We start from the raw sequence: 23,324 nt of genomic DNA on the forward strand, positions 1-23,324 counted from the left end.
TCTCTCTCTCTCCCTCTCTCTCTAATGCGCCTTTCTTTTATATCTCGTCAAATCTCCACGCTACAGAGAGGGCTCCAGTAATATTGAGCACTTTAATCCAAGCGAAAGTCGTATAAGTTAGTATTTTCGATTTCGGTCCGGTTAAATTCTACGTCAACCATTTTAAGAAGGGGTGTTGGTCAGTTAGTAAAGGATTTGGCCAATAAATAAAACCTCATGATAATCCATTAGTGTGACTCTGCAAATCAAAATTAGCCCTTGTTCCGATTAATAGCCTGCATGCAAATACTATCAATTTGTATGACACATTTCTAGTATCAGTCGGATGACATTTCTGAAAATTAAAAGTTAAAATAGCCTGTCTGTTATCTATTCAACGAATCTGTTGACATCTTGGTTATTTATTAAAAAGTGATTTACAGGCCTTGAAACGACAACGTGCTTTATCAAATCATGAGTCAACCTAATCAATAACATGACCTTGAAGAAGTTTATATCAGTTAAAAATCTTTCAAGAAATCTAACTCATACAAGTTTATGTACAACAAAAGGTTTATGAGCGTAATATTGTAAGAACAGGTATTATGTCTCGGCATTTATTGGTGTTTATTTTGTTGGTTTTCACCTATAATGCTTCATGTATCACCATTGATTTGGAATCAGCCCAAGCAGTGAGAAATGTTAGTTCAAAGTTTGTTGGGGTAACTCTAGATGCTGGTCTTATTGCGAAAAGATGGCAAACTTTTAATTTAACGTAAGTATTTTTTTAAATTGAATTTTAGCCCACATTGTTTGTTTATATCTACAGCTATACCCACGACCCCTAATTTGATATAGATGTTTAGAGGGAGGCAATTTCCACTAAAGGGAGCCACAGTGGCCAAGTAAGTAAGACGCTGGTTAACCGGGAGGTCCCGTGTTCGATCCCTGTATTGGCCGAGAAACTTCATCGGAATTTTCCGGAGTGGTTCCCCCTTGTCAGTGGTGCAGGACCAAGGGCCTGGCAAGACACAGCGTATAGTCGTCGTGCGGCTGGGAGGAAACACCGAGGTCCCGTATACACATTGGCGTGCACGTAAAATAGCCCTTGGCAGTTGAAATTCGATGTAAGATAACCCATACCGCCACTGTCCCCGCAAAATTCTCCTCCATTTGCCCATCTTCATTAGCCAAGTCGGAGCAGGTCGTTAAACCCAATTTCATTTGATTTCCACTGAAGACAATTAGGTCTATTCGGGGTTAAACGATTGAATGTCAATAATACGTTCGTGGATCTTGAGATTACCCACAAGGTTAAGCAGCTAATGCTGTAGAAAAATTGGGATGGAAACCACGGCAAATGACTCAAGGACAAATTACAGAAGGATTGACCAAGGATTGCCCGGGGTAAATTACAGAAAAACAGCCAAGAATTGGCCGAGGCAAATTACAGAAAAACAGCCAAGGATTGCCCGGGACAGTACAGCGCGTGTTGAGGCTTACGGCTAGTCCCCGGGTCTATTCACTTGATCTGATATGAACGTTTGTTGTTTGTGATATCTGTATATTGTGTAATGTCCGTATATTTGTCTTGTATAGTATATTTATTTGTGTGTGGTGCAGTCACCCTGCACTTACTAATAATGAACATGCTTTTTTCCTTAGATCTCAGAAAGTACTGACATTAGCCAAAGGAATGTCTCCATCTTATCTCCGTATTGGTGGCACAGCGGGCGATTACATGATATTTAACAAGACCCACCATCAGAGAACTTCACCGAATCACCCAACTTATCCATTGAAAGGTAAGCTGAATATATGTATATCTATTTCTATTTTAAAGGCTATAGTCTTCTGCTGACGCTACTCACCTTGTTGTTCTTGGGCCGACGCTATTAGAGAGAGAGAGAGGGGGGGATCACGGTGGCTAAGTGGGTAAGGCGCTGGCTCGCTAGCCTGGAGGTCGGGTGTTCGATCCCTGCATTGGCCGAGAAAGTTCATCCAGATTTTCCGGCGTGGTTCCCCCTTGTCAGTGATGCAGGACGGAGGGCCTGACAAGGACAGCTGTCTAGTCATTCGGATGAGACGAAAAACCGAGGTCCCGTGTACACATTGGCGTGCACGTAAAAGATCCCTTGACAGTTGGAATTCGATATAAGAGTAGGCCGTAGTGCCGCTGTCCGGGCAAAATTTCCCTCATAGCACACTGTATGGCGTATGCCCGTCTTCATTAGCCCAGTTCGGAGCAAAACAGTAGGACGTTAAACCCCATTTCATTTCATTTCATTTCAGAGAGAGAGAGAGAGAGAGAGGGGGGAGGGTTTAACGTCCACTCGTCACAAACTAGGTCATTTCGGGACTAAAATATTGTTTAATTTTATTTCAATATAGATCTGTATTTTAATGTTATTGTATATGTGAGGTCTGTTGCTTCGTTTCAGGCATCCAATATCAGTTTTTATTTTGATTTCAGTTGCTGATTGGGATAATTTGAATCATTTGGTGATGTATGCGGGATTGGATCTAATTTTTGATTTCAGCGTATTGCTACGTAAAAATGGTCACTGGGACCCAACCAATGCTAGAGAACTGTTAGAATATACAGTGAAACAGGGTTATAAACCGGCTGGTTACGAATTAGGAAATGGTAGTTATTCTTATTTTCTGTTTAGTAATAATTTTACTCTTGGCATTATGTAGAAGCTAAATCTACCTATTACAGGTTTTTTTTCTGGTTTCAAATCTAATATAAATCACTAAATGTTTATTTACATGCCAAGTCAATAATTGGTCCCGCTAGAACATCGGATAGCTGATATATTAAATAGATTAAAATATCCACGCCAATAATTTAACGTTAATTTAAGGCTAAATCTATTTGTTAAGGTCAGCTCCATTTTCGTCAAGGTCGCTGAGATGTAAATAAGGTTAGGACAAATGGTTGGCGAGATTGTACGTTAGGGTTAAGTTAAGCATTGGGGTTAGGTCTAGGGTTAGGATTAGGGTTAGCATTAGCGCAAGCCCGGTTAACATCTCGTGCCCCTTGGCCAAACTTGAAGTGCGCCTTATCAAATAGATGTATCCGTTAATTTGATCGAGAATTTGTTTGTTATCGTTGTAATGGTACTAGACAATCGAGAACCTCACCTAATAAGGATATTCTATTATATATATTTTAAATTTCAGAACCAAATTATTTTCACGGTGCCGTATCGGAAAAACAGTTAGCAAAAGATTTTGCTGCATTTAAAAATATCGTATCGTCTAGTGGTGTACCGCCATTTTTAACAATTGGACCGGATGTTGGTGGCATGGTACCTGGTAGCAGGGCACAGACCTACCTTAAAAAGTAAGTTTTTTTAAATCACTCGGCAATCCTCCGCAGATTGCGTTACTGTACATCTAGCTTCGGCTGTATAATGGTAAGTGATATGTACCTACACACAACTTTTGGTATTCGAAGGAATTATTAGTGGGCAGAAATTCGCCCATGTACCTGTTATCATCCGTCACTTCAATCAGTTATATAGAGGGATAAATGGTATTTTCCTTTTGCGTTCGTCACTTCCGATTGTTCAAACATTGATTCCACAGCTATCGTAGCAATGATCTCTGTGATAAAATAATATTTGGAATGTGTTTAACCAGTTCTATCACATATATGATAATGACTGGCACCAATATTGTCCTTAAATATGATATTATGGACAGGTTGATTTAATTACATTATTTAGGCCTAAAAATTTGAAAATTGGTAAAAGAAATATCAGAAAAGTCACCTTAAAATACACTTATAACATCGATGCCGTGAGAAGAGAGGGTGGGTCATAATAAAAACAAGGTTAAACAGGAGGTCCAGCTGACTGATGTTTGGCGTCATCTGTGCGGATAGGAAAAGAACCCGTGAGGAAAAAGAATCTGCGTCTGTTCTATTTATAGCTCTAGTTAATCCCAATATGTTTGTTACTCTGTTATGGATTGGTTGTTAACCCAACTGTTAACCAGTCATAATGTTGGACAGAAATCATCAGTCAGTCCAGCAGTGCCGAGTAGGATTAGGTTTAATCAATCGGAACACCACGGGGAGGAGTAATTAATGCTTATAATTATCATGTATTTCCCAAGGGTAACATAGAAGAGTTGAAACATTCTGGACGCGTGACGATAAAATCACCGTAATACTGTATTTAATAATTGTTGCATGTATTATTAAAGTTTTTTAGAGGCTGGTGGAGGTGATGTGGTTGACGTTGTTACAGTGCACCAGTAAGTAATATCATTAACACAATGTACAATTCTATGGATACACAATTACTGAGTTTAAAACTAAGCGACGTTTTGACGAGGATAATCTCGTCTTTATCAAGCAAATGATACAGGTATGTGAATAGTAGGCAAATATATACAGAATATGCAACAAATATAAGATTCAAATACAATTAAATCTTAACACCTTTGATTAGGGGGCCATTTACAACAAAACCTACTACTCGGAAAATGTTACAGGGGTTAAAAGGAGGGGATTCCTATTATTTATAAAGATCAATGTATTAACACTATTAATGGGAAACCAATTAACCTGGGCTATAGATAAACAATAATATAATGAGAAGTGTGTATGTATGGGAGTATGAGTGAACATGAGCGATCGCTGATGCAGGTGTAAAGCAAAAAATAATAATAAATAAATAAATGAAAATGATATAAAATATATTCATTCAATAAGCAGAAAATCATGAAAGATAAAACTTATTATTAACTGTAAAATTTGACGAGGGAAGGCGTAAATATATTAATTCAATGAACTGAAAATCGAAGATTGTGAAATATATATCCAGACCGTAAAACTGGTTAAGTACTGAAAACCAAGATATGTAAAATGTATTGTGAAAAAACTGGATAAGCACTGAAAAAGAACAAAAGTATCGGAATCAATAAGATGGAAATCATGAAGGATAAAACCTATTATAGAGTTTAAACTTGGACGAGAGAAACCATAAATAGAATTAATTCTATGAATTGAAAGTCGATAAATCAATTCTCGATGCCATCGGATACTCGAGATTTTAACTAGATTAGATCGATCCAGCCATATTTTATTTAATTTAAAAATGGAGGAGCGAGACATAGCTTCGAGCAACCAGTACGGTGGTTGCAATTATGGCACACGTCTTGTCAAACCTTCAAAGGCTAATATCTTCGTTCGCATTTTACATTATTTATTTTCAAACTATTATAGCAAGAATGGCTAGCTCTTTATCTAAATCTTACATAATGTATCTTTAAAAGTCAAACTGCTCACTATAAAAAAATATTTAAATTTATCCCTTATCGTCCTTTTAATTTTCAGGTATTATACGCATTGTCAGAACTTGACTGTCAAAGATTTTACAGACAGAAAACTTTTAGATACACTTATACCGGAAGTTGACTCATTTGTCAAAATTTGTAACAAGAAGGCTCCTAATAAACAATGCTGGTTGGGTGAAACGTCATCATGTTCTCCCTCAGGGGCTCAACATATATCTGATAGATATGTCGCTGGATTCTTGTAAGTTTTATTTTGTTACTAATCTGATTAAAACATAGATCCTATTTCGTTTCGTTTTTTGTTGTTCAAAATTTCGTTTTACTTGTCTTTACTACACTAGGATCTGGAAGAGTTGTCATATAACCCGGGTTATGGATGATGTGAGGGATTAGCCAATGAAACGATGCATTACGGCGAGTTTTTGGCTTGAGGTGCAAGGACCCACTAGAAACAACACCGCTGATTGGTTAATAAAATGTTTGACGTCATAGACTCAACTCAAAAGTCGCTCGCATGACTTCTGACGCGACCTTCCACTACATCCGGTCAGATCTTCATGTAGCGTAGGCCACCAAAAGTATAAAAGAACGAAACGAAATATAGATCTATATTTTAATCGGATTGTTTTGTTACATGAATATTGGAAATGATTGAAAATCATCAAGATTCTTCCTCACATACATCAACATAGGCGTACGAGCTGGGGGGCTGGGGGGGCAGCTGCCCCCCCCCCATTTTGGGCACCGAATGCTGGGAAAATTTGGGCACGCAATTGTACTTTGTAAAAGTTGTATAAAAAAAATATTTGTCCAATTTAACAGCGAATTTATTATTATTATGTAACATACTAAGAACCTAACTACATTTTTTGGGCACCAACCACCACCGCCCCCCCCCCCCCAGTCAAAAATTTCCCCGTACGCCTATGTACATCAAGAACACCTACCTAATTATCAGACAAATCAATTAATGTATAGATAGCTAATAAGAATTGTTGACAGACGGACTAACAAACCGATGGAATTGTGATTCTCCTAAAACCACGATTAATAATGTCTTTATATAGCATTTAAAATATACGCCTTCTCGCATTATCTTGGCATTTCTTCGTTTCGTCGTTAATATTCCGGTAGTTCTAAGTTTGACAGCTGAAAAAAAAAATACGCTGTGAATAATGGAATCCCGATCATCAAGTCGTATTATTCCTATTTTTTTTTTTTGGCCTTCGCCGTTCGCCGTTTTTGTAGAATCACAGTCACCGTACGACCACACCAAACTAACAATAGAGTACAATAGAATAGATGTATTTAAGAGAGAGAGAAAGAGAGAAATGGGGTTTAACATCCACTCGACACAAACTAGGCCATTTCGGGACTAACAGATGGTTCAATTTTATTTCAATAATTCGCTTCCGCGTAGGGGTCTTTAGCAGTGGGAGGAAACCGGACGACCCGGAGAAAACCAACGAGGTTGGACAGGCGACCCTACTCCTTGCCACATACAACCAGGGAATCGAAACCCCGCCAGTTGACTCAATGACAGACCGTATGATATAGCGCGCGCGTGCTAAACATTCGGCGATCCAACCGCCCCAGATGTATATATTTCAGATGGCGACCGACCTTATAAAACAAGTACGGCCTACTGTGAACCAGGAACAAGGCATTATGGAATATCATAAATTGACGCGCAATTGTCCAACGGACAAGTATGATAAGATGAATGTCGATTGTACCAACAATGGCGCAGTCTATGAGCTTCCTGAAGAGTGTCACCCCAAGATCAAGAACAAGAAAAAGATTATGAAGATTTTGGAACAAGTTCCTGCTTCAGAAATGTTTTGAAACGTTTACTAATATGTTTCACAGTAATTATTTAATTTTTATTTTTTATACCCAAGGTGGTTAGATAAGCTTGGATTATCAGCTTTACATGGATTACAGGGTGTTTTACGACAAGAGTTTTATGGCAGTTATTATGGCTTAATAGACATAAACCTCAATCCTAATCCCGTGAGTTGATCAATTAAATACTTCGTATTCCATATCAAATATTATTATGAACGATTACAATCTATTCCACAAGATAAATGTCCTGGTATTGGAGAGCCGCGGTGGCCCAATGAGCAAGACGCTGGCTCGCTTACTAGGTAATCTGGGTTTCTTCAAGCACATCGGATGGTAACTGTAGTCTCTGCTAAATTCAAATAATTTCGAATTATTATCAATACATTACAGTCTTTCATCTTGTTAATCCTTTGTAATTGTTTATCCGTATTATTACTTCTCCCATCTTGTTAATTCTTCATTAATGATTAAAATGTTAGATGGTTTCCAATTATTAACTATATATTGCACCACATTTATGTTATATATCTGTATGTGTATCGAAACGTAGCATGTGGACGTATATTGTCGTCGCCCCTATCCGTCCGTCCGTCCTTCCGTCCGTCCACAATTGTTTGTGAACAGTCTACAGGTCCCAATTTTTATGGGGGGTTGGATGGCTGAATGGTTAGCGTGCGCGCTGTATCATAAAGTCTGTCATTGAGTCGACTGGTGTGGTTTCGAATCCCCGGTTGTACGTCACAAGGAGTAGGGTCGCCTTTCCAACCTCGTGGGTTTTCTCCGGGTCCTCCGGTTTCCTCCCACTCCTAAAGACCCCTACGCGCAAGCGAATTATTGAAATAAAATTAAACCATATGTTAGTCCCGAAATGACCTAGTTTGTGTCGAGTGGACGTTAAACCCCATTTCTCTCTCTCTCTGTCCCAATTTTTATCCGATTTCAAAGAAACTTGAAATATAGGTTTATCACCTTAAGATCTCGATTCCTTTCGATATTGGCATGTATCGGACTGTAACTTCATGGATAATGGCTCCTGATTGTACGAAAAATCATGTTTTTAGCTTGTGAACACTGTAGAGGTCACAATTTTTATCCGATTTGGTTTAAACTTGAAATGTATGCTTATAACCCAAAGATCTCGGTTCAAATTTCGTGAAAATCAGCCCAAAACTGACAGACAAAATGGCCACCCTTCGTTCTCAAATAGCGTAAAAATATGGTATATCAAGGTTGTGGACCCTATAGAGGTCACAGTTTTAATCCTATTTTGACGAAACTTGAAATGTAAGTTTATAACCCAAAGATCTCGGTTCCTTTCGATATTTGCGCATATCGGAACGTAACTTCCTGAATTATGGCCCCTGATTGTACGAAAAATCGCGTTTTTAGCTTGTGAACCCTATAGAGGTCACAATTTTTATCCGATTTTGTTGAAACTTGAAATATAAGTTTATAACCCAACGATCTCGGTTCCTGTCGATCTTTGCCCATATCGAATTGTAATTTCCTGAATTATGGCCCTTGATTGTAGAAAAAATCACTTTCTTTTTAGCTTGTTCTCTATCCATCTCTCGAAAATGTGGGCGTATCCTGCCTGGCAACCGCTGGTTAATTTGTGAAATCTACCTATGTCTTATAAGGATTATAGTACTGTTATAGTACTAATCTATCAATATCATTAACACTACCATCCTAAACCTCACTCTACAAATTCCATTATCAACACACAGAACTTATTACTTTGAGAACAGATCTCTACTCTGAATGACCGCCATTTTTAAAAAAATCAGTATATTATTTGTAATGTGGCTCTAATCCATGTCACATTTTTCACACAAAATGACTCATTCATATAAAGCGGCCATTGCAGATCTCTCCAACCGGTCTTTAATTAGCATCTCCCATAAAATATACAATATCTGTCTTTGTAGGACTACTGGTTAACATTGATATATAAAAGACTGGTTGGTAGTCCCGTCTTCGATGTAACTCAAACTACAGACCCTAATGTTCGAGTCTACGCCCATTGTACAAATGTTAGCAGGTATGTTTATATTTATGCTCATGGATGACAACAGTCATTGGTGTCAGTCATTATCACATATGTGATAGAACTGGTAAAACACATTACAAATAAATTTTAACACAGAGATCATTGCTACGGTAGATGCGTAATGAAGATTTCAAGAAACTGAAGTGACGAAAGCACTGATTTATGACGAAACATTGAGCAGACCTTATCATTTAGTACTAACCACGGTATATTATATTATAGTAGTATCGGTTATAAGCCAGGCAGTATAACGGTATATTATATATTACAGTAGTATAGGTTATAAGCCAGGCAGTATAACGGTATATTTTTATAAACCAGGCAGTATAACGGTATATTTTATATTACAGTAGTATAGGTTATAAACCAGGCAGTATAACGGTGTATCTAATGAATCTTGGAAGTGTAACAGTATCTGTTGATATACCATTTAGTTCAAGTAAAACACAACAAAGATATATTTTATCACCTGGAGATGATAATGGTTTAACCTCACAGTAAGTTCATTAATTTGTATAATTACAAAATTATATATTGAAATCAATATATCCCCAACTCCACTCCGAGAAAACAATCCAATTAGATTAATAAAAAACAAAAAAAAAAACAAAACACAAACAAACAAACAAAAGCCAACCCCTACAACAAACTATACCTGCGATGCATCTATAATGGGTTTCACAGAGACCCATTTTAACTTTCAACGATTGAAGTTCCTGTACCAATGAAACGTGTCAATAGAAATCCAGAAATATTAGTTAAATTAATACATAATTGATTATAAATTCCTCTATTTTGTTTAAAAATTGAATTGAATATAAATCACTTTAAATACACTCATATTACATTAATATGACTTTTAGGCCCATTTAGTATTTTTAGGATTCCAAAGAATAGAGCTATACCTTTAAACAAAATAAACCTCTTATTTTTTTTTTTAAAATGCAAGATATGTTACTAAACTTCTCTTATATAATTTCAGATTTGTAAAACTGAATGGAAATGTTTTGATGTTACCAAATGATTATTCGTTACCTCCCTTGATACCTGTTTTCAGCAACGATACCCTTCAGCTAGAAGCGTATAATATGGGATTCGTTGTTATACCAGATGCCATGAAAGCAGAATGTATGCAGACATGAAAATCTTTTGCTGTAATAAAATGTTAAAACAGTGCTTGTCTGGACTCTAAACACAAGCCCGCCAAATATAAATGGAATCCGTCCAGTATATAAAAATGAAGGCAGATCGGAACACTACAGGGATGCTCGATTCACAGTCCAGAACGTCCAGAATTGACAGAATTGCAATTGATTGACCTGGAATTCAGTCCTGTAATAGTTCTGTAAGTCCCGACTACGGAGGTGGTGTGAGTTGAATCGTGACGTAATTAAACACAACGAATAGGTTTCGACTGCATGGTTGGTTCAGATATTTACTTATCCAGTCGACGCATCCGTTGTAGCCCAAAATACCCCTTTTCTCTCAATTGTCACTATTTTTGATTGAGAGAATTCATAAACAGTTCTATTATATGGCATGATATGGGCGGCAAAGAGATACACGGTCAAAAGTGAAAATGAACGTTTTTTGATAGGGTTAGGGTTAGTCTTAGTAATGAATAATTGCTCCACCAATCCTCAGACATTCGGCAATTCTCGTTGCATGCTCCTAATCAACCGTCCAATCACGATTTGGGGCAATCTGACCCGGTGCCACGGCTAATTCTGGAGTGTTGTCGGTTGACGTTGGCGTCGACGAACACGTTTCCCCATCAAATTAAACGTAACACACTAAAGCAAAGATACGCTAAACAGTAAATCTAATGGAAGAACCGATAGGAAAGCAAACATGCATATGATAAACCAGAACGCGGTAGTTTTCATCAAACCTTCCTTGAAGTGTCAAATTTGACAATGAATCCCTCCCATGTATATGGCGCTATTGCGTGTCGCATGTGCAGCTCAGTGGTTCTGTTGGGGCGATAAGTTCTTCATCTGTAAACATACCCCCAAAGCATGTCAAGTGTCCATGACTATTTATCATATCACAACCTGCATAGGTATTTGCATTTCAATACCCCCTACTTTTTTGAAGAGTATAGTATCACTTTTTACGACGTATTTCTAGAATCACTTTGATGACTTTTCTGAAAATTAAAAGTTAAAATATCCTGTCTATTATCTATTAATCTAATCTGCTGACATCTTGGTTTTTATCACAAAGCGATTCACAGACCTCGAGAAGACAACGTGCTTTATCAAATCGTAAGCCAACCTAATCATTAATATGACCTTGAAGAAGACTATATCAGTTGAAAATCTTTCAAGAATTCTAACTCATACAAGTTTATGTACAACAAAAGGTTTATGAGCGTAATATTGTAAGAACAGGTATTATGTCTCGACATTTATTGGTGTTTATTTTGTTGGTTTTCACCTATAATATTTCATGTATCACCATTGATTTGGAATCAGCCCCAGCAGTGAGAAATGTTAGTTTAAAGTTCGTTGGAGTAACTCTAGGGTCTGGTCTTATTAAACATAAATGGAAAACTTTTAATTTTACGTAAGTATTTTTTGTTTACAAAATGCATTTTAGCTAACATCTATAGATATAGATGTATATAGGGAGGTAATTTCCACTGAAGGGAGCCACAGTGGCCCAGTAAGTAAGACGTAAACTAGCTAACCTGGCGGTACCGTGTTCGATTCCTGCATTGGCCGAGATAGTTCATGGAGACTTTTCGGAGTTGTTCGTCCTTGTCAGTGGTGAAGGACCAATTGCCTGGCAAGAGACAGAGTATAGTCGTTCCACTGGGACGAAACCCCGAGGTCCCGTGTACACTTTGGTTGGCACGTAAAATATCCCTTGGCAAATGAACATATTACAAGAAAAAAACGACAGAAAAACATCCAAGGATTTCCAGGAACAAATTACAGAAAATCAACCAATGATTGCCCAGGACTGCATAGCGCAGTGGACGCTTACGGCTAGTCCGGGCATCCATTCACTTGATCTGATACATACATGTGTTGTCTGTGATGTCCGTATATTTGTCTTGTGTAGTATATTTATTTGTGTGTGTACAGTCCCCCTGCACTTACTAATAATGAACATGCTTTTTTACCTTAGATCTCAGAAAGTGCTGACGTTAGCCAAAGGAATTTCTCCATCTTATCTTCGTATTGGTGGCACACCGGGTGATCACATCGTATTTAACATGACCAAAGATCAGAGGACTTCACCGAATGACGCAAATTATCCGTTGACAGGTAAACTGAATATGTGTATCTCTATCTCTATTTCAAAAGCTATAGTATCCTGCTTCTACTCACATTCTTGTTCTTCTTTGACCGACGCTATTAGAGAGCGACTCGACACAAACGAGGTCATTTCGGGACTAACATATGGTTCAATTGTATTTCAGCAGTGGGAGGAAAACGAATGACCCGGAGAAAATCCACAAGGTTGGACCCTACTCCTTGTCAGTACAACCAGGGAATCGCAACCACGCCAGTAGGGGGGCGGGGGGGGGGTGTAACGTGCACTCGACACAAAGTAGGTCACTCTGGGAATAACATATGGTTTAATTTTAATTCAATAATTCGCTTGCGCGTGGTAGTCTTTGGCAGAGGGATAGGAAACCGGAGGTTGGACAGGCGACCCTTCTCCTTATCACGTATAACCGGGGAATCGAAACCACACTTGTTGACCCAATGACAGACCTTATGATACAGCGCACTCGCGCTAACCATTCAGCCATCCACCCCCACCCCCCAGAGAGAGAGAGAGAGAGGGGGGGAGAAAGAAATAGAGAGAGAGAGCTTTAACGTCCACTCGACACAAACTAGGGTTCTTTAGTTGTGCGAGGAAAACCGGAGGACCCGGATAAAACCTACGAAGTTGGAGATTCCACCTTACTCCTTCGCTTTAGCGTAGGGGTCTTTAGCATTAATAAGAAAACCGGAGGTTAGAGAGAAAATCCACGAGATTGGAGATTCGACCAGACTTCTTTATCAGGGGGGTTGGATGGCCGAATGGTTACAGCGTGTGCATTGTATCACAAGGTCTGTCATTGGATCAACTAGCGTGGTTTGATTCCCGGCTGGTACGTGACAAGGACACGGGTCGCCTCTTCAACCTCTCCCTCTGTCAAAGACTCCTACGCGCAAGCGAATTATTGAATTAAAATCTCTCTCTCTCTCTCTCTCTCTCTCTCTCTCTCGTTTCGTTTTTTTTATAGTTCAAAATTTCGTTTTACTTGTCTTTGCTACACACTTAACTGGAATGTTAGTGATTAGCAAATGAAACGATCTGTTACGACGAGTTTTTTGTGTGAGGTGCACGGAACTGTGTGTAACCCACTAGAAACATCAACGCTGATTGGTTAATTAAATATCTGACGCCATAGGATCAGACACACATAACGCGACCTTCCACTACAACCGGTCAGATCTTCATGTAGTGTAGGCCATCTAAAGTGTAAAATAACGAAACGAAATATAGATCTGTATTGTAATCAGATTGTATATGTGAGGTCTGTTGCTTCGTTTCAGGCATTCAATATCAGTTTTCATTTTGATTTCAGTTGCTGATTGGGATAATTTGAATCATTTTGTGAGGAATGTCGGATGGGATCTAATTTTTGGTTTCAACGTATTTCTACGTAAAAATGGTCAATGGGACCCAACCAATGCTAAAGAACTGTTAGAATATACCGTAAAACAGGGTTATAAACCGGCTGGTTACGAATTAGGAAATGGTAATTATTCTTATTTTCTGTTTAGTAATAATTTTAGTCTTGCCATTATGTAGAAGCTAAATGTACCTATATATTACAGGTCCTTTTTTTCTAGTTTTAAATCTAATATAATTCACTAAATGTTTATTTACATGCCAAGCCAAAAATTGGTCCCGCTAGAACATCGGATGGCCGGGGTATTAAATAGATTAGAATATCCACGCCATTCAATAATATAACGTTAATTTAAGGCTAGCTAAATCTAATTGTTAAGGCCAGCTCAGATTCCGTCAAGGTAGCCGATATGTAAATAAGGTTAGAGCACGTGATTATTGGCGAGATTGTACGTTAGGTTTAAGAATGGGACTAGGTTCAGGGTTAGGTTTAAGAATATGGGGGAGAGGTTAAGTCTCCACATAAGCACTGATATTTCCTAGTTTTATAAAAATACATGCAATACATTAGATTCATATATACAGTTAGTTTCGCTGTTCTTTAGTGTTGGTGGCGATGGTGGTCTTCCTTCGGTGTGGCTTGTTGTATTCTGGTATTTTGGTTTCTGAAGAAAAAAGAATAAATTTGAGGCTCTCGGGTGTTTTTCCCTATTAAGGATTTGATTTTCTAAAGATGAGTTTTTATCCCACTGTCCCGGGGTTAGGACTAGGGATTCTTATAACCTTTGACCAAACTTGAAGTTGGCCTTATCAAATAGATAATCGAGAACCTCACCTAATAAGGATATTCAATTATATATATTTTAATTTTTAGAACCAAATCTATTTCCCAGTGCAAATGCCGTATCGGAAAAACAGTTGGCGAAAGATTTTGCTGCATTTAAAAATATCGTATCGTCCAGTGGTGTACCGCCATTTTTAACAATTGGACCGGATACTTCTGGCATGACACCGCCCTACCTTCAAAAGTGAGCTTTTTAAATCACGCGGCAATCGTCGGCAGATTCCGGTACCCTACATCTAGCCTCGGTTGTATGGCGGTAAGTGATATACAATCGCGCCGCGGCACCGGTTTACTTAATAGGGAAACTTGCCGCGTTTAGAAAGAAGTTCTCAAATTTGTGTCGTGATCAAGAGTGTGTAGAATTTTCAGTACAAAAATGCCCTTGTTTAAAGAAAATCGGATAAAGAAAAACAGCTTCAGATTTTGAAAGCTTTGGTAGTTCAATGGCGGACTTCGTCATACAGCTGAGGCTCGATGTAGGGCACTGGAGGTTTGCCGAGTGTGTTTTAAATCTGTCTTTAAATTTCATAAAATGTGTCATTAAATTTTATGGTAGTCGCTCAACTAATTTGAAATGAAATGGGGTTAAACTACCCACTGCACCAACCGAGCTAATGAAGATGGGCATCTGACTAGTTTCGTTAAAAACGGTTTCTGATCGGACGATGTCCACTGACCTTTCCTATCCGTCCCTATATAGCTGCAATATGAAAATACCGCTCTTCCCCACCTCTGTTCTAAGGCTATTGTGAAATCCTTACCTTCTATTTGTGACCTTGATTCTTCTTTGTTCGCCAACAGGAATCATTTCACGCCACATTTGACACAAATGTATAATAATTCAACACCATTTGCGATTAAATAACGTACACGAAATACATTTAAACAGATCAGCAATTACGAGACGCGAACATGCGCAAACCCGATTTTTTGGGCGGATGGCCGAATGGTTAGCAAGTGCGCGCTGTATCATAAGGTCTTCCATTGAGTCAACTGGCGTGGTTTCGCATTCCCGGTTGTACGTGACAAGGAGTAGGGTCGCCTTTCCATCCTCGTGGGTTTTCTCCGGGTCATCCGGTGTCCTTCCACTGCTAAAGACCCCTACGCGCGAGGGAATTATTGAAATAAAATTAAAAACTATTTGTTAGTCCCGAAATGACCTAGTTTGTGTCAAGTGGACGTTAAACCCTATCTCTCTCTTTCCTTTCTCACTCTCTTTAACCAGTCATTAGCGCTGAGTCGGATTAGGTGTTATTGATTAAAATCAATCGGAACACCACGAAGAGTAAATAAAGCTTATCATGTATTTCCCACGGGTAACACTGAAGAGTTGAAACATTCTTAACGCGTGAAGATACTGTATTTAATATTTGTTGCATGTATTATTAAAGTTTTTTAGAGGCTGGTGGAGGTGATGTAGTTGACGTTGTTACAGTGCACCAGTAAGTAAGATCATCTACCATCTTTAATTTAATCACTCGAGAGATAAGATTTAAAAACAAATACCACCGTAATATTGAGGAGAACGCTAGATCGAAGACGGTCTAGCACAAATGACGTCATATTTCGTCCTATCAGTATTGTACTTGAAAACAACAAGAGAATTAAAATATTTTAGAGACATTTAGTAACTGGATAGAACAATAAACTATAACACATACTTATGGACAATACAGCTACTATTTATTTTGGGCGACGTTAGTTTGATACTGTTGAGAGAATACTCTTCGAAACATTGCCCTAAATAAATAGTAGCTGTTTTCCATTATTCCTGAAGCAATGGCCCGGAATTCCTTTCTAGTAATTGCTGTATTCAGATCTAAAACTTGAGTCTTTAACGGAGCGTGTCCATTCTCATCGTCCAACCAAATCATGACTTAACGGGGGTGTTAGTGCTGATTTCAAGAAAAAGTATACCCTTGGATGCATTGATACTCACATCGGTAAATTTGGACGTCGCTGGAACGACAATTCGTTGACTCAAATCTTCGATATAAATTCTATAAACGTGTCTATTGCTACCAATTAATACTGCCTACCTTTGAATATTCGACACTATTTATCCATTTTTGTAAAGAAAATGTATGAATTATTTATTTTATCAAAAAAGCACATGTCATATTTCTATCCAGTTGTTGAAACACAATACGTAACACGACATCCCTTCTCTTTAATCTGCTGTGTGGCCCAAGAAATAATAAAAAGATTCCACCAGCGCTTTGATTACCCAATGTTTAGATTATAACTATTTTGGTTAGCCCTGTTTATCACACGATTAGTTTCTCAAATATTCTGTTCTGCACTGGTTAATTGAGCGCAATACATTTCGCGCGTTCTGTAGCTTCGTTTATCACCCAACACTTTGCGGTAACATATTAAGAGCTCAGGTTAATCACGACTGATTTTATTACGTAGTAATGTACTAATTTTTGATCGGACTGTTAACCAGTCATAATTTGGAACAGAAATTTGCCCCAAGTATGGCAGTGTTTGAGTGGATTAGGTCTGATCAAGGGAAACACCGCGAGGAGTATGATGTTTCCATAAGTATGTGTTATAGTTTATAACAAGGGATTTGATTATAATTACAATAGTTGTAGAAACGTAGCTCTGATTAAAAAAGAGTTATTGTTTTCCACGGAACCGTTGTGTTTATTTTGACAAAACATAACGAGTCAAACTGGTAACTATAAAAAAGAGTTCGTTGTTCAGACTATTTAAATTATCGCTTTTCGTCCTTTTAATTTTCAGGTATTATACGAATGGTCAGACGGCGACGCTAAAAGATTTTACCGACAGGAAACTTTTAGATAAATTTATACCGCACGTTGACTCGTTTGTCAAAACTTGTAACGAGAAGGCTCCTAATAAACAATGCTGGTTGGGTGAAACGTCATCGTGTTATCATGGAGGGGCTCAAAATATATCAGATAGATATGTCGCTGGATTCTTGTAAGTTTTATTTTGTTACAATCAATAGCATTCTTCCTCACCTACGTCAAGAACACCTACGAAATTATTAGACAAATCAGACGATGTATAGACTGCTAATAAGAATTGTTGACAGACGGACTAACGATCCGATGGAATTGTGATTCTCCTAAAACCGCGAATAATAATTGTAATTTCAACAGCGTAGAATTATTAACACATATAAGCGAATATTTAACGAATTAAGTGAATGGAAGAAATGTCTTTAAATGCCTTCTCGCATTTTTCGTTCTAAATTTTCCGGTAGTTCTATTGTTTCAATTTTTTTCGACCAAAATTAGATTGCTGCTTCAGAAACGTTTTATGTGACAGTTATCATTTATTTTTATTTTTTACACCCAAGGTGGTGCTTCAGAAACGTTTTATGTGACAGTTATCATTTATTTTTATTTTTTACACCCAAGGTGGTTAGATAAGCTTGGATTATCAGCTTTACATGGATTACAGGCTGTTTTACGACAAGAGTTTTATAGCGGTTATTATTCCTTAATAGACATAAACCTCAATCCTAATCCCGTGAGTTAATCAATTAAATACTTAGTATTCCATATCAAATATTATTATGAACGATTATAACTATTCCACAAGATAGATGTCCTGGTATTGGGAAGCCGTGGTCACACAGTGAGCAAGACGCTGGCTCGCTTACCAGGAAATCTGGGTTTCTTCAAGCAGATCGGATGATAACTCTTGTCTCTATAACATTCAAAACGGTGGCTCGGTGAGTAAGAATTTGTCTGCATTGGCTGAGAAAGTTCATCGCGATGTTTCGGCGTCATTCCCCCTTGCCAGTGTTGCAGGGCAGAGGACTGGCAAGGAACAGTCGTTTGGATGGGCGAGAAATAGAGGCCATGCCTACATGTTGGCGTGAACTTAAAGGAGCCCGGTTTACAGTTGGAATTCGATATAAGAGTACGTCGTATATATTACCATAATGAGACCCGATTCTGTTTTAATTTTCACCAGTTTGTTTATATTTGGAGTCAAATTACTTGTCGAAAGGTTTAAAATAAGATCAACATATTTAGGTGGAATGTGTCTGTTGATAACGCAGCTATAAGTTCAGGAATTGTGAAGTATTCTAGCAACGACTCGCAGTCGTTGCTTCAAGTACATGGTGTACAGAGGACCTCATCCGAAAGACTGTTTTGGCGTAAATATCATGTAAGCAATACAAGAAGCTTGCCCTAACCCTAACCTACAATCTGGCCAACAATCACGTGTCCTAACCTTATTTACATCTCAGCGACCTTGATAAATATTGAGCTGGCCTTAACAAATAGATTTAGTCAAGCAATACGAGGAGCGTGATTAACTGTGGTAAATATAAGATTATATAGAGAGTTATTGTATATAGTACTAATCTATCAATATCATTAACACTACCATACTAAACCTCACTCTACAAATTCCATTATCAACACAGAGAACTTATTACTTTGAGAACAGATCTCTACTCTGAATGACCGCCATTTTAAAAAATCAGTATATTATTTGTAATTGGCTCTAATCCATGTCATTTTTTTCACACAAAATGACTCATTTATATAAAGCGGTCATTGTGGTCCTTCCCAACCGGCCTACAATTAGCATCTCCTATAAATATACAATATATATGTCCTTACAGGACTACTGGTTAACATTGATATATAAAAGACTGGTTGGTAGTCCCGTCTTCGATGTAACTCAAACTACAGACCCTAATGTTCGAGTCTACGCACATTGTACAAATGTTAGCAGGTATGTTTATATTTATGTACATTGATGGCCACACTCAAATTAAAGGACAATCTTGTTGTCAGTCATTATCACATATGTGATAGAACTGGTTAATCACGTTCCAAATATAATTCTAACACAGAGATCATTGCTACGATAGATGTATATTATATTATATATTACAGTATTCTAGGTTATAAAACAAGCAGTATAACGGTATATTTTTATAAACCAGGGAGTGTAATGGTATATTATATATTACAGTAGTATAGGTTATAAACCAGGCAGTATAACGGTATATATAATGAATATTGGAAGTGTAACAGTATCTGTTGATATACCATTTAGTTCAAGTAAAACACAACAAAGATATATTTTATCACCTGGTGATGATAATGGTTTAACCTCACAGTAAGTTCATTAATTTGAATAATTAGAAAACTATATATTGAAATCAATAAACCCGCAACTCCACTCCGAGAAAAAAAAATCCAACAAAATTAAGAAAAAAAACAAACACTCAACAAAAATAAAATCAAAACCAAAAACAAAACACACTAAAGTCAACCCCTACAAGAAAATATACCTGCCATACATCTATAACGGGTTTCACAGGAACCCATTTTAATGAAAAGTGTCCATAAAAATTCAGAAATATTAGTTAAATTAATGCATAGTTGATCAGAAATTCCTATAATATGTTTAAAAATTGAATTGAATATAAATCACCTTGAATACACTCATATTACATTAAAATGACTTTTAGACCCATTTAGTGTTTTAAGGATTCCAAAGAAAAGAGTTATATCTTTAAACAAAATTAACCTCTTATTTTTATTTAAAATACAAAATATGTTACTAAACTTCTCTTATATAATTTCAGATTTGTTAAACTGAATGGAAATGTTCTGATGTTACCAAATGATTATGAGTTACCTCCCTTGATACCTGTTTTCAGCAGCGATACCCTGCAACTAGAAGCCTATAATATGGGATTCGTTGTTATACCAGATGCCATGAAAGCAGAATGTATGCAATAAAATGTTAAAACAGTGCTTGCCTGAATTCTAAATATTGTAAGCCGACCAAATATCTCTGTAATCCGTCCGGTATATAAATTTTAGGCAGATCGGAACACTATTGGGGATGCTCGATTCACGGTCCAGAACGTCCAGAATTTATAGAATTGCAACCCAGTGACGCGGAATTCAACCCTGTCTCAGTTTTGTCGGTCCGTACAACGGAGACGGTGTGAGTAGAATCGTGACGTTATTAAACACAACGGATATGTTTCGACTGCATGGTTGGTTGAGATATTTACTTATCCAGTAGACGCATGCGTTGTAGTCCGAAATACCCCTTTTCACTCGATTGTCACTATTTTTGGGATTGAGAGAATTCAATTCCGGAACTTTCAATCGAGTACGTCGCATATTATATTGTGTAATGCATGTAGCCCATGATATTGTGTATTGTTTGGTAAGCTCTGCGTGTCAAAACGTCAAGTAAAATCACCCTGGAAGTTACTATCAAAATCGTTGAAAATCCTTTCATTTTTAGGCTAATTACGACAAGCTGTAAGGTTCTAATATGATATAAAATGAAATGAAATGGTGTTTAACATCCTACTGTTCTGCTCAGACTGGACTAATGAAGACGGGCGTACGCCATACAGTGAGCTATGAGGGAAATTTTGCCCGAGCAGCGGCACTTTGATCTACTCTTATATCGAATTACAACTGCCAAGGTTTTTTTTACCTGCACGCCAATGTATACACGGGACCTCGGTTTTTGGTCCCATCCGAACGACTAGACAGCTGTCAGTGGCACGTCCTGCACCATTGCCAATGGGGAAACGACATCGGAAAATCCCCATTAGTAACAAAAAGACATAAATGTTGCAAATATTGAAAGTCAGAATATTTTACCCATATCATAGATATACTGATTTTTACAGCCTCTAATTTGCTAAAAAAGGCATGGGGGTGGTGTGAGGGGGGGGGGGGGGGGTCAGACCCGTAGCCTCAGATCAGATATGCAGCTGGGTTGGGGATTTCGAACAAGCAAGTCCGAAGGGCAACAACCTTTAAATCCTTTACGGCAAGAGTGCCGGGGTCATCAAAATAGCACCGGCGATGGGGAGTGGGGTCTTGGGGGAACCCCTGAAAATTGGAAATTAGACCGCTACAAATGTTATTTATTGCGCTTTATCGAGTACCAATAAAATATATAAAAACATGTAAAACTAGCCCAAAAGATAGTTGTAATCTTATTAATATATAAAAACATGTAAAACTAGTCCAAAACATGGTTTTAATCTTTTATCATACTGTAAGATTTAGATGAAAAGCTGGTCGTTCGTGATGTAATGGTTCAACAATAGATAATGAAAAAATGAATATTTCAATCAAATTATGTTATTCTGAGCGAAGCTATGAGTGTTGAGCTTTTGAGCCCCCCCCCCCCTCGCAAATAGCACTGGCTATTATAATGATAATCATAATGCTTAACCAGTGTCAAACATATACCGTGGGTCAGATATGATACAAATCGTTCAACACAGCCCAATATTACCCGGCGGCACTTGAAGGACCACCCGCCTGTCCCGCGCGCACACATATAAATATTGGGTTTTTTTTTCTTTTGTCGGACCGGGCGGGATCTTGTTCCTCGTGCAAAATCATGTCTCACGATGTCCCTGCTATCGGGGTTATTTTATGGTGTTCAAATTTACATCAAAATAATTTAAAGCGATAATTTCATATTTTTAAGTTATATTTTTAAAATGTATTAAAATAAAGCCTTAAAATAGATGGTATCTATAAACAGTCCTACCTTGTTAAAGAATAATCATATTATTTATCCTATAATTCAAAATTGCCAGTTGAGAAATTGGCAAAAATACCATTTTCAACTTCAAATTCAAACGTTTGAAGATAGCTATTCCATTGGGGGAATAGAAAAACAAGGGAGGTAATTGTGTTATTTCCGGGGTGAAGGCTTTTTTAAGTGTGAGAATGATACCTATGATCGTATAATAGTGAGTTGGCAACCTATTAAGTAAAAGACATACAAATAATTATGTTTTGACTTTCTTAGAAAATATGAAATTCTCGCTTTAACTACTGGACGTTTAACTAATTTATCTACTGTACGTTTAACTAATTTAACTACTGGACGTGCAAGTCTCTTGATGGTCTCACAACCGTTAGTCATTCGATCAACACTTGTTAAGCGCGCCTTAAGAGACACCCTTACATCTTTGGTCGCCCCATGATTATTTTTCAGGAAATCCAGTATTTTTCTAATTAGATTGGAGGTCTCTAATTTCCACGTGTTATTTGAAATAACTATTCTATAAATACTTTCGTGGGAATGTATCTTTAATATTACAATTTATTAGCTATACAGTGTAAGTTAGCTATATGTTCTCTCATAAAATATGTTTCCATGTGGGCCTTTAATACGCCTGGGGGGGGGGGGGGCGAATAGTCAACGCATCATACGATTCAAGTGGCGTAGTTTATTGATTCAAGTGGTGTGGTTTTGATTCCTCCCACTGCTAAAGATTCCCACGCGCATGCGAATTAATGAAATAAAATTGAACCATATGCTAGTCCCGATATGACCTAGTTTGTTCCCTACTGAAAAAGTCTCGATTTCGATCCGGTTGGGTTCAGGTCAACCATTTTTAGAAGAGGGGTAGGGGAAATATTAGTCAGTTAGTAAAGGATTTGGCCAATAGATCAAACATCATGATAATCCATTAATTAGCCCGCATTCCGTTAAAGGACAACATTGGTGTCATGCAGTCATTGTTATTACTATTTTGAATTGTCAGATATCCCCACATAGTCTCACATAACAACTTTTGGTCTTCGAAGGAATTATTAGTAAGTAGAAATTCACCCGTACACGGCCGTGTATCTGTTATCACTCATC

At 37.7% G+C, this 23,324-nt stretch overlaps 2 protein-coding genes across 2 annotated transcripts; both read left to right on the forward strand.

Moving 5' to 3' along the window:
* Positions 1–1,663: 1,663 nt before the first annotated feature.
* LOC130012320 (heparanase-like) lies at positions 1,664–9,543 on the forward strand. The gene is made up of 8 exons (XM_056099959.1): positions 1,664–1,784; positions 2,453–2,626; positions 3,166–3,328; positions 4,195–4,245; positions 5,330–5,530; positions 7,191–7,302; positions 9,069–9,181; positions 9,462–9,543. Exons 1-8 carry the CDS (start codon positions 1,676–1,678, stop codon positions 9,541–9,543), a joined length of 1,005 nt encoding a protein of 334 aa, XP_055955934.1. The 5' UTR covers positions 1,664–1,675.
* A 2,084-nt stretch (positions 9,544–11,627) lies between these two features.
* On the forward strand, positions 11,628–20,431 carry LOC130012281 (heparanase-like). Its single transcript, XM_056099764.1, has 10 exons — positions 11,628–11,758; positions 12,326–12,465; positions 13,782–13,955; positions 14,703–14,856; positions 16,064–16,114; positions 17,424–17,624; positions 18,068–18,179; positions 19,291–19,403; positions 19,647–19,793; positions 20,266–20,431. Exons 2-10 carry the CDS (start codon positions 12,414–12,416, stop codon positions 20,420–20,422), a joined length of 1,161 nt encoding a protein of 386 aa, XP_055955739.1. The 5' UTR covers positions 11,628–11,758; positions 12,326–12,413; the 3' UTR covers positions 20,423–20,431.
* Positions 20,432–23,324: the final 2,893 nt, after the last annotated feature.

The sequence above is a fragment of the Patella vulgata genome, chromosome 3, assembly GCF_932274485.2.
Source record: "Patella vulgata chromosome 3, xgPatVulg1.2, whole genome shotgun sequence".
In the NCBI taxonomy this organism is placed as follows: Eukaryota; Metazoa; Mollusca; class Gastropoda; family Patellidae; genus Patella; species Patella vulgata.

Bases quoted from the DNA above. Each gene is read 5' to 3' on its own strand.
- LOC130012281 (XM_056099764.1), top strand. From the start codon at position 12,414: ATGACCAAAGATCAGAGGACTTCACCGAATGACGCAAATTATCCGTTG. The intron at 12,466-13,781 runs GTAAACTGAATA...TTTTGATTTCAG, and splicing joins CGCAAATTATCCGTTGACAG to TTGCTGATTGGGATAATTTG. The intron at 18,180-19,290 runs GTGAGTTAATCA...ATGTCCTTACAG, and splicing joins TAAACCTCAATCCTAATCCC to GACTACTGGTTAACATTGAT.
- LOC130012320 (XM_056099959.1), top strand. From the start codon at position 1,676: ATGTCTCCATCTTATCTCCGTATTGGTGGCACAGCGGGCGATTACATG. The intron at 4,246-5,329 runs GTAAGTAATATC...TTTAATTTTCAG, and splicing joins GACGTTGTTACAGTGCACCA to GTATTATACGCATTGTCAGA. The intron at 9,182-9,461 runs GTATGTTTATAT...TATATATTACAG, and splicing joins CATTGTACAAATGTTAGCAG to TAGTATAGGTTATAAGCCAG.